General features: G+C 26.9%; 2 protein-coding genes across 5 annotated transcripts; one reads left to right on the top strand and one right to left on the bottom strand.

The window, feature by feature from the left end:
- Positions 1-3,419, top strand: LOC114123028 (U1 small nuclear ribonucleoprotein A). 2 transcript variants are annotated; one of them, XM_027985875.2, is made up of 6 exons: positions 1-157; positions 710-796; positions 896-1,068; positions 2,366-2,549; positions 2,984-3,074; positions 3,139-3,419. In XM_027985875.2, exons 2-6 carry the CDS (start codon positions 730-732, stop codon positions 3,296-3,298), a joined length of 675 nt encoding a protein of 224 aa, XP_027841676.1. In that variant the 5' UTR covers positions 1-157; positions 710-729; the 3' UTR covers positions 3,299-3,419. The 2 variants fall into 2 exon arrangements, with proteins under 2 accessions (XP_027841676.1, XP_027841675.1); XM_027985874.2 differs by having other exon boundaries at positions 1-188.
- On the bottom strand, positions 3,329-9,001 carry LOC114123027 (leukocyte elastase inhibitor-like). Of its 3 annotated transcripts, none has more exons than XM_027985872.2 (8): positions 8,888-9,001; positions 6,974-7,289; positions 6,035-6,403; positions 5,741-5,964; positions 5,454-5,672; positions 4,212-4,352; positions 3,806-4,142; positions 3,329-3,739 (listed from the first exon to the last, which is right to left on the bottom strand). In XM_027985872.2, the coding sequence occupies exons 2-8, from the start codon at positions 6,998-7,000 to the stop codon at positions 3,428-3,430; spliced, it is 1,629 nt and encodes a 542-aa protein (XP_027841673.1). In that variant the 5' UTR covers positions 7,001-7,289; positions 8,888-9,001; the 3' UTR covers positions 3,329-3,427. The 3 variants fall into 3 exon arrangements, with proteins under 3 accessions (XP_027841673.1, XP_027841674.1, XP_027841672.1); XM_027985873.2 differs by having other exon boundaries at positions 5,454-5,678; positions 6,041-6,403; XM_027985871.2 differs by having other exon boundaries at positions 5,454-5,678; positions 8,888-8,999.
- Between the last annotated feature and the right edge of the window lie 775 nt (positions 9,002-9,776).

Here is a 9,776-nt window from a genome sequence, read left to right as displayed (position 1 = left end):
CCAAAGTTCTGGATGTCGATACTCGATTGTAGAAGCCGAACTCCAGAATTGTCATGTTTTAAATTTACTTTTTACTGAATTTTAAATTGTTTATCCCGCAGATAAATTGTGGTGTGTTCGATACGTTTTACGTTAACCGTTGTCTTACAACGCCAAAGTAAGATTTCCGTCTGTACATAATTGATTAGGTAAGTACGTTCGAAAAGTCCATCCTCGACAGCGTTGTGTCGGCGATGTGTAAAAAAAAAAAGTAATTTTTGGAAACACGTCATTGGACTTTCCGCGTCGAGTCTTCTACCCATTGTTATTATTTACCCTTCGATATTGCCGACATTAACTTGATGAAATAACGTTGGATTTCTATGCGCTTTATTCGACCAACAATAATTTAATATAGGTAGACTTCTTTAATAAATCATATGCACTTACAATTATTAATACTTTTTTGTATTTAAAATTGTACGGCTAAAAAAGTATTTATCAAATATCAAGATATTTTTTGAGTAATAGTGCTCAACATTAACTGTGAAATTAAGTATACTAATAACATTCAAAATCACGCATAAAATCTTATTCTTTTGATATTCTTTTGCAATTTATAAATTAACTAAATATTTATATATTAATGTATAGTCAACACTTAAATCTTATTTTATAGTATTTTTATGTTAAATATTGTGTTATTCGATAATATTTATATTATTTTCAGTTTATAGAAATTGTGGAAAAATGTTGGACACACGTCCAAATCATACCATATACATTAACAACTTAAATGAAAAAATAAAAAAAGATGGTAAGTTTTTTTGGAAACAACTTACTGAGAATAAAAGTTATTTAAGGGAAATTTATTGTTCTAAAATATGTATTAATTTTTATATTTTTATTTTTAAAGACTTAAAGAAATCTTTGTATGCGATATTTTCACAATTTGGACAAATTCTCGATATTGTGGCAATGAAAGGTATTAAAATGAACGGACAAGCTTTTGTAATATTCAAAGACATAGCTAGTTCTACAAATGCCTTACGTGCAATGCAAGGATTTCCGTTTTACGATAAGCCTATGGTAAGATATATTATATATCTAATGTATTATAGTTGTATTATCAGTGTTTGGAAGAATGCATTTGTGAACATCACAAATGAATGAATTGAAACGTTTCTAAGAGTATATCATGAGTATATCCCTATGAGCTTACACCAACCTTTAATAAAGATGGATTTTAATAACAATACATTTACCAAACCAGTTTAAGTTAATCGTCTGATCACCCATATTGATAATATTAATGTTTGCCTGACACCCTTGCTAACAGACCCAATAAAGTTAAATTTTTCATATGTTTTTATTAATTAATTATTAATTTTTATTTTCTTAAATTAAATTTATTTTCAAAATATTGTCTACTATTAATTAATGGTCTTGAAATTAAAGTGAGGGTGACATTAAAATCTACTGCGGATTGAACACCCCAGCCCTACAGTCTACACTATATGCTATGTTTTTTAAATTATTCCGTAATATATTAAATATAAAACAAAAGTAACTGTATTACCATGTAAGATAACAATAACTATATTAACAACTATTATCTTATTTTTGTATTGGTTATGTTCTTGAAAATTGCTGTTGTATAAATAGATAATAATAATAATAATAATACAATATTTATTGTATAAATAAAAAATAACTTGAAAAAATTATTTTACTATACTTTATGTTTGTTAAAGATTTATTTAATAATAATTTAAGTGAATGATCAAATTAACTTTGTATTTTATACAGTGAGCAAATTCAGTTTCCAAGTGAACTTTTCGAATACTGTAAATTATAAATACTTATACTGAACTGAGGCCATTTGTCATTTTAGTATTCACCCTGGTTTATATTATCTTTTTCCAAAGTAAAATTATGTGCTTGGTTTTATAAATGGTGATTTTAATAGATAATTTTTATTCCAATGTTTTAATTTAGTTTTTATTTTGAGTAATTTGAATTATTTTGCACACATTTTTGTGCATAGTTATTTTTCTTTATGTAGATATCATAATTATTGTTTGTTTTAATTTGATAAAATTCTTATATTTTAATATTTTTTTCAATATTTTATATGAATTAATTTAACACACTTAAAACTCTTATATTTTAGTAATCGAGATTAATAATGCGTAATATAAGTCCTTGAACTAAAAAGTATTCTAGTCCTAGAATATGAACATTAATATCTATTACATAAGATATATTATAATATATATTTTTACCAATAATCAATAAACTTAATCAAAAATTGAATGTTTATACTGTGTGTAATTTAACAATGTAGTATTAGAGTTGGTAGAATTTATTTTATTTTATTTCTTAGCGTATACAATTTGCTAAATCAGAATCAGATATAATTGCAAAGATGAAAGGTACTTTTGTTGAGCGCCAGAAAAAACCTAAGAAACCAAAGGATGATGAAGAAGCAAAAAAGAGACGTAAAGCAGCTAAAGAGCAAGCACGTGCTTTGGCACAACAAAATAATCCAGGAGGTGTATCTGGTGGCAGTGAGTGTTATTTATTATATTACTTGTAAAGAGGACATCATATCCACATACATTGTCTCTTTCTTACTAACACATAACATACCGAAGTGTACATCCAGCAGTTCCAATATTGTGTTAAAATGCTTAGTTAGTGTGAATTGATTAAACTTTTGAGTAAATGAGCATATTTGAGTATTAATATTGTACATACTCATAACTCCTAAAAAATTGAAATACCATATAAACTTAATGAGAAAACTCAAATGATGTTCTTAATTTTTAGTTTTATAATGACTTGCTCTAACATTTAAGTTAAATACACAAAATTAGAACTGCTAAACATATAGTTTGGTATGGTATGTGGTATCAAAATAGAGACATGTGCAGATACGATGTCCTATTAATGACTTAATTGCCCTGTTATTGTATAAATACTAATTCTTTTTCTTCAACAGATGTACCCGAACAGCCACCTAACCAGATTCTTTTCTTGACCAACCTTCCTGACGAAACGACTGAGATGATGTTGTCCATGCTGTTCAATCAGTACGTTTTATTCTATTGTTTTGTATACAATTTAACTTAATGTGAACTATTTTAATTTTCGTAGGTTCCCTGGATTTAAAGAAGTACGACTTGTACCAAACAGACACGACATTGCTTTTGTTGAATTTGAAAATGAACACCAATCAAATACTGCCAAGCTATCATTAAATGGTTTCAAGATCACACCTACTCATGCAATGAAAATTACATTTGCCAAAAAGTAAAATTGTTCAAGATGATAAATACACTGATCATTTGTGAAGTAACATAACATATATATTATTATATTTGTATAAGTATTCAAGATTACAATAAAAAAATTTTTAATATTTCAAATTATACTAATAGGTGATTTATGTTTTTTTATAAGGATTTAAATTTGGCGGTGTTATTGAATATGGTGTAGGTTTATAAATAGTACTCCAAAATACTATTGTATCACTTGGTACATGATGAATAAAAAATACAAATGGCTTGTTTACATTAAAAATAGCCTGTCCTCCTCTTGTTATGGTTACTACGGTTGCTGCCGATGCCACTGTACCGATTTCATTGATATCAATTTCAACTTGGTGTAAAATGTCACTTATGTAAGAGCCTGGATCTATAGCCATATCTGATAAATCAGCCTTTAAAGGGTCAAACATTTTGTTAATTCCAATATTCTAAAAACAAAAACAACAGTTATATTAGAATCAAACCATATGAAAACAAAATTAAGTATTGTGTACTTGTAAAACTGGACGTAGGTTAATCAAAGACTTAAGAGTCATTTTAGGCACAAAGTATGTGAATTCTGCTAACTTAGTATTTTTAGTTATGTTTTTTAATACTTTTCCATTCATTTTTGCAATTAAACCTCTTAAACTGACATTTGTGTCGGGAAGCACAAAATATGTTATAAATTGATTGCCTTTGTATGGTAGCCCAATGGCTTTAAACTCTAATTCTTCATTTTTATGAAACAATACTTCACTACTGCCTACCATCATTGGAACGAATACACAATCTTTGTTTTGCCTGGATGATTTTTTATCACCAGTGTTTGGTCCATAACAAAATGGTTTTCTAAAATAAAACAATATTTATAATAGTTAATATATCAAAATAATATTATGTTATAATAGTTAAACTTACATTCTGGTGTAATTGATAAAAAATGGGTTTTCCCATTCACCTGTGAAGTATAACGCACTTGCAATAATAGTCTTGGTATCAGATGGAGGAATATCTGGCATAATATCATTTATTTTTCCACGTGTTTCATTAGATACCCATCTATTTAAAAAAAAAAGAAAAACTTGTTACTAATTATAATAAATCTGAAAATGTTTTTTATTATAGATTTTAGATTCAAAATCAAAGATATATTTTATTTAAAAAAATAATTAACTGAAATTTTAGTTAAACTTATTTTAAACAATCACTTTGTTAAAATTAACCATACTTCATAAATTATATGGTTTTAATTACATCATTAAAAACTAATAAATTGAATTATTCTTTGGTAGTTTAACATTACTCACTAAATGTTTTCATATAATAAATGAGTAATTAATGAATTTATTATTTCATTATTTCATTACTGTAATTAAATAAAACATAATCATAATGAAATAATTAGTCTTTCATATTATAAAATATAATGATAGTAATTTGTAGTATTGAGAAAAAAGTATGATTATTTTATATAATTTATTATTATTATTTACATTTATAATTTAAAATCGATGAATTTTAATAGATAAAAATGGATTGAATTGATCAATACTAAAAGGATTAAGATAATGTTATACTGATATAAAAATAAATAAAGTTTGATTATAAACACTAGTTATCAACATTAATTATAATCTATGATTAATCATGTTTAACTTTATTCGTATTAGTCATAAACTATATTTTTAATTATTTTATTATATTGACTCATATAGGTAGTAAAATGTTAAACAAATTTATATGTGATGAAATTCATAAATTTTTAGTTATAGATTAAATTTTTGGAAACTTAAATCATCTGTTAACCATATAGTTTTTTTGTCACTGTAGAAATAATTATATTTTAAATATAAAATATTTAGTTTTTAAATTCCAAATAGATTAAAATCTATAATTAAAAAAATCATTAGTTAATAGTTATATTATTATATCATTAAAATTCAAACTAAATGTAGATATTTTTATAATAAATGCTCTTTAGAAATATAATGTATAGAAACAGAAAAAAATATCTGAGCCTAAATTAGACATACATTATCAGATTAAAACTGAAACGTATAAATAAAAATATACAACTTATATTGCTTATTAATATATAAACTAACTAAAATTTCATAATTTACTGTATTTCATATTATATGGTTTGTGATTAATACGCACTGGTTGATAATGTGTTTCGTGTGTTCTCCGTCTGATTTGAAATTAACTGTAATCAATTTACTATTTAAATATTCATCAGCTGCTTTTATAAAGTTTTTTGTAATATTATATCCGTTCTGTACAAAAATTGCTTTTGCTAGGTTAACTTCGGAGCCCAATTTTTCACCAGAGTTAGCTTGAAAGTAATTTAATAGTAATCCCAAATTCTTAAAATTTTGACTATTGCTTAAAATATATAAACAATATTTTTAGAATATAAATACAAAATAAAATGCGCTAACACTCACTTATCAGCTAAATGGTTTATTGTCTCCACATCATAACCAAATAATTTACCAACTTCAATTTTAGTTTCACCTTTAGCTCCCAGAAGTACAAGTGACATAGCAGCGGCCATACATATTGGTGATATTACTATATTAGTGTCACGATTAGAGGTGTATAATGATTGCAAACTATCAATCGATCTGTCAATATTTAATGTTGCATCCAATAAACCTAGCGACAATACCTGAAAAAAAAAATAGAAATAAAATTTACCAATAAGTACAATGTATAAAATTAGAGATAAAATAGTATACTTCTACATTATTTGAAGTTGAATTGTTCTGTACATGTTGATGAACTGTTTCATTCATAGTTTTAGTTTCATTCATAATTTTAGTTTCATTCATAGTTTTAGTTTCATTCATCATTGGATTTATCTTCATAGATTTAGTTTCATTAATAATTTTATCTAGGAACATAGAACTCATAGGTCTAGTTTCATTAAAAATAATATCTGAGAACATAGAACTCATTGGTTTAATTTCATTCTTAGTTCCATTTTCATTTAAAGCTAAGGTCTCATTTGTCTTCACCATAGGATCCAAAAATACAATTTTATTGCCATCCACTATTGACAACAGAATGTAAATATTTAAACTTAACAACAACATTTTTGACCACATCTAAATAAATAAAAAAATACATATAGTTTTTATAGATAAATTACATACACACAATAAAAAAATATAGTACATTGTATGGAAAATAAACAATCAATTATTAGAAAGACCATTTGATTTCCAATCACACATACTGCCTACCTACACTTAACATTTATGTTTATGAGTTACAGCCATGTTTTCAATATTTTATTATTAAATTCTAACAAGAATTAATGATTTAGAAAATTACAAATTTGAATTTGATTTTGGTTTCATTACACTTTGGAGGAAATTATTTTATTGAACATATATTTTTATTTGTATAATGAATAGGTATCTACTTATTACTTTGCAGTGGTAATGTCATAATATGATTAAGTTTGTTTTATAAATAAACAATAACAATGTAGGTATGTATTGTGTAAGCATGTATTATAACATATTATAGGTAATACAAATTTACCGTGCAGAAAAAAAAATTCTATTTTATACACAGGTGGCAGGTACACATACGCTAAACACTAATAATATTATTAGAATATCTCTACTACCTATATTAATACAACGAGAAAAATTTTAAAAATAATATACCTCTGCAGTAGGTCCGACTGGTAGCATCCTATGTAGAGAATGTGGTGTTCACGTACTTCGACGCGAATTCATTAAATATAACTAGTGATCGATTCTCTGATCCAATATTTAATAATAATAATAATAATAATAGTAGTAGTAGTACTCGTACGTTATAGTAGTAGAAATGATAATAATGGTCAAGGTCTGACTTGTGTGAGTGTGTATAATATAACGTGCATGTACGTGCGAAGTGGTGGGGCCGTGGTGTGCAGGAGCGTATGTATATGTCGGTACGGCGGTTCATACAGGAATGATTCGTTTTGTTTTTGTCTTCCTGTAATTATACATAAATATTAAATAAATATATGTATATTTATATTTTGTACACACACGTATCGACGACGTCGGGGCGATCGTAACAAAAAAACTCGTTTTTGCACGCTGTAAATCGTACTCCATTTTACTGTTCCAAATCGTGTATATTCGACGCGTAATAATATTATTCCTATACGCGTCATGAAATAATACTAATAATATAATATTATATATTGTACGTATTTTTACTCGTGCCGGCCAGCAGTTCGGTCTCGTTTTTTTTCCGAACTCGATAAATAATCGCTATAATGCCGTGCATATAGGTACTGCTATAAGTCTATAAACATCATGAACGTCGTGAATGATGTAGGAATGCGCGAGGGGGAGCTTTGAGAATAAAATATATTTTCTATTTAGGTATATTATTATGTTTTTAATATTATTTACAAACAGTGTACCACTGCAGCTGAATTCAGTATAAAATATCATTTATACGCAACGTGTGTCAGATACGTAGTAGGTACTGTCGGAGATACAATATAATCTATCGATATAACTATCTGAATCTAACCGTTTCTTTTAAGCCTATTCATGATTCTATAAGGTGCTATAAGTTAAAAAAAAATTTGAGTTATTTATTTTTTAAATAATCGATTAATACGCACATAAAGATTTTCTTTCATCCATGTAATCAATATAGTTAGGTATATTATTTGAAGTTAGTATTTTAGTGAATAGTTGATGTAGACTTCATGTAGTATAACAGAAAAAAACGTTTACGTTGTTTTTAGTCCAGAATGAAAAATACGTAAAAAGGGTCGTTCAATAAATAAAAAGAGAAAAAAAATGCTGCTGTGCTGCTGTTAGATGGTCAAAAAGAAGCTTCACTGACCGGAACAGCTACCTACGTTAAGTTGATATGTCTGAAATATCATTTATACACAAAATCAGAAAACAAAACAAAAAAAAAAATACTATATAGGTATTTATCCACACTCGTTACGCTAAATTTTAGCATTAGGTAACCAAATTAAATACGGATCGATGCATTTTGTACGAACAATAAAAGTGCACGAGGATAGCTATATAGTATAATATAATAAAATAATAAAACATGAACCTATTTCTGCATATTATTTTAAAGTATTAGAGCGGATAATAAACAATAATTATGCTTGTTGATGTGTCCAACATGACATTTTATTATTTTAATTTTCATATTATTGTCGACTCATTATTTCCTAAATATTTTAGGTTCATCGACATCGCGATATTGTATATATTGTATCAAATGTTAAAGTTTAAATTTGCCAAACACTGATGGCTTTTGTTTCGTGTAGGGTACTTCCTACACGTTATAATAAAATAATGAAGGCACCTATAATTGCAAATAATCACGAAAACTTTAAACTGTATTGTAAGAGTGAAAAAAATAAATGTTATTTGTATCTAAACACACTATTTGGTGTGAAAACACTTGTAATAAGAGGTTAGGTAGATCGTACGCTACACCAGAAGCGAGCTGGTAGATCACACGCTACACTAGCACCATACATTATTATAATATATTAAAATAATTTTTGAAAGCATATAGTTAAGCAATCGTCCACGACCTACCTCAGAATGTAGAATCGACGATGAATCAATTATTATTGTCGACGTAGGTATATGCGATGTGATGACAACGGTTCGGTGCTTTGAACGATCCTGCAGGGTTTGAAGTATAGATCACTGCGTTCTAACTACGACTGACGTACTTAGTCTTGAGTCTCGAGTAGTTAAGATAGGTTAAAACGCATCCAATAATAATAATAACCAATAGAAAGGTAGTATATAGTAAGTCAGTAGTGTGCTGATTGGCTATACGACGCGAAGACGTTTTTCGCGAATCATTATTATTGTTAGTCATTTAATTATAATATAATATTTTTATAAAAAATAAACTAATATTTACCGGCTCTAATAATAATGATATTAATGTGAAAAAAAAATTGTTTTTATTATTTATAAGTATATTTATGAGAAGGTTAGGTTATGGAGTATATTGTTAGAGGCGATGGGGACAAAATGTGTAGTCACAGTCCAGTGTCCACCGTAATTGAAAACTTGAATCCTATGCGTCCTGCTGCTTTATTTTCAAATTATCTTTTATTCTAGACAACTTTTTTAAACTAAAATTACAGTACCTACGCCCAATCTAAATATCAATTGATCGTCAAAAGGCAAAAAAGTTCAATGAATTTTGAAATTGTATAGATAAAAAGTTAATGTATAGGTACTCTATAAAACTACATATACAATATACATAGGTAATTGATATCACATTTGAGTAATGATTATATAGATGTTTAATGTTTTACCTTTACACGGTCAGATCTCTTTTTGCCGCTGTTTTATTTCGATGAATTTAAAAATTGGAGTTATCTTGCGAGCACCACAGTTGTTAGTGCACTTTCAATATTTTTTTACTGTTTTATCATTTTTAAAACAGTTATTATTGAAAATA

The sequence above is a fragment of the Aphis gossypii genome, chromosome 2 (assembly GCF_020184175.1).
Source record: "Aphis gossypii isolate Hap1 chromosome 2, ASM2018417v2, whole genome shotgun sequence".
In the NCBI taxonomy this organism is placed as follows: Eukaryota; Metazoa; Arthropoda; class Insecta; order Hemiptera; family Aphididae; genus Aphis; species Aphis gossypii.
The sequence above is the reverse complement of the archived record's forward strand: the minus strand, read 5'-3'. Positions and strand labels throughout refer to the sequence as shown.

Bases quoted from the DNA above. Each gene is read 5' to 3' on its own strand.
- LOC114123028 (XM_027985875.2), top strand. From the start codon at position 730: ATGTTGGACACACGTCCAAATCATACCATATACATTAACAACTTAAAT. The intron at 1,069-2,365 runs GTAAGATATATT...TTTATTTCTTAG, and splicing joins CGTTTTACGATAAGCCTATG to CGTATACAATTTGCTAAATC. The intron at 2,550-2,983 runs GTGAGTGTTATT...TTTCTTCAACAG, and splicing joins AGGAGGTGTATCTGGTGGCA to ATGTACCCGAACAGCCACCT.
- LOC114123027 (XM_027985871.2), bottom strand. From the start codon at position 7,000: ATGCTACCAGTCGGACCTACTGCAGAG. The intron at 5,965-6,034 runs GTATACTATTTT...TTTTTTTTTCAG, and splicing joins CAACTTCAAATAATGTAGAA to GTATTGTCGCTAGGTTTATT. The intron at 3,740-3,805 runs GTACACAATACT...TTTTGTTTTTAG, and splicing joins ACCTACGTCCAGTTTTACAA to AATATTGGAATTAACAAAAT.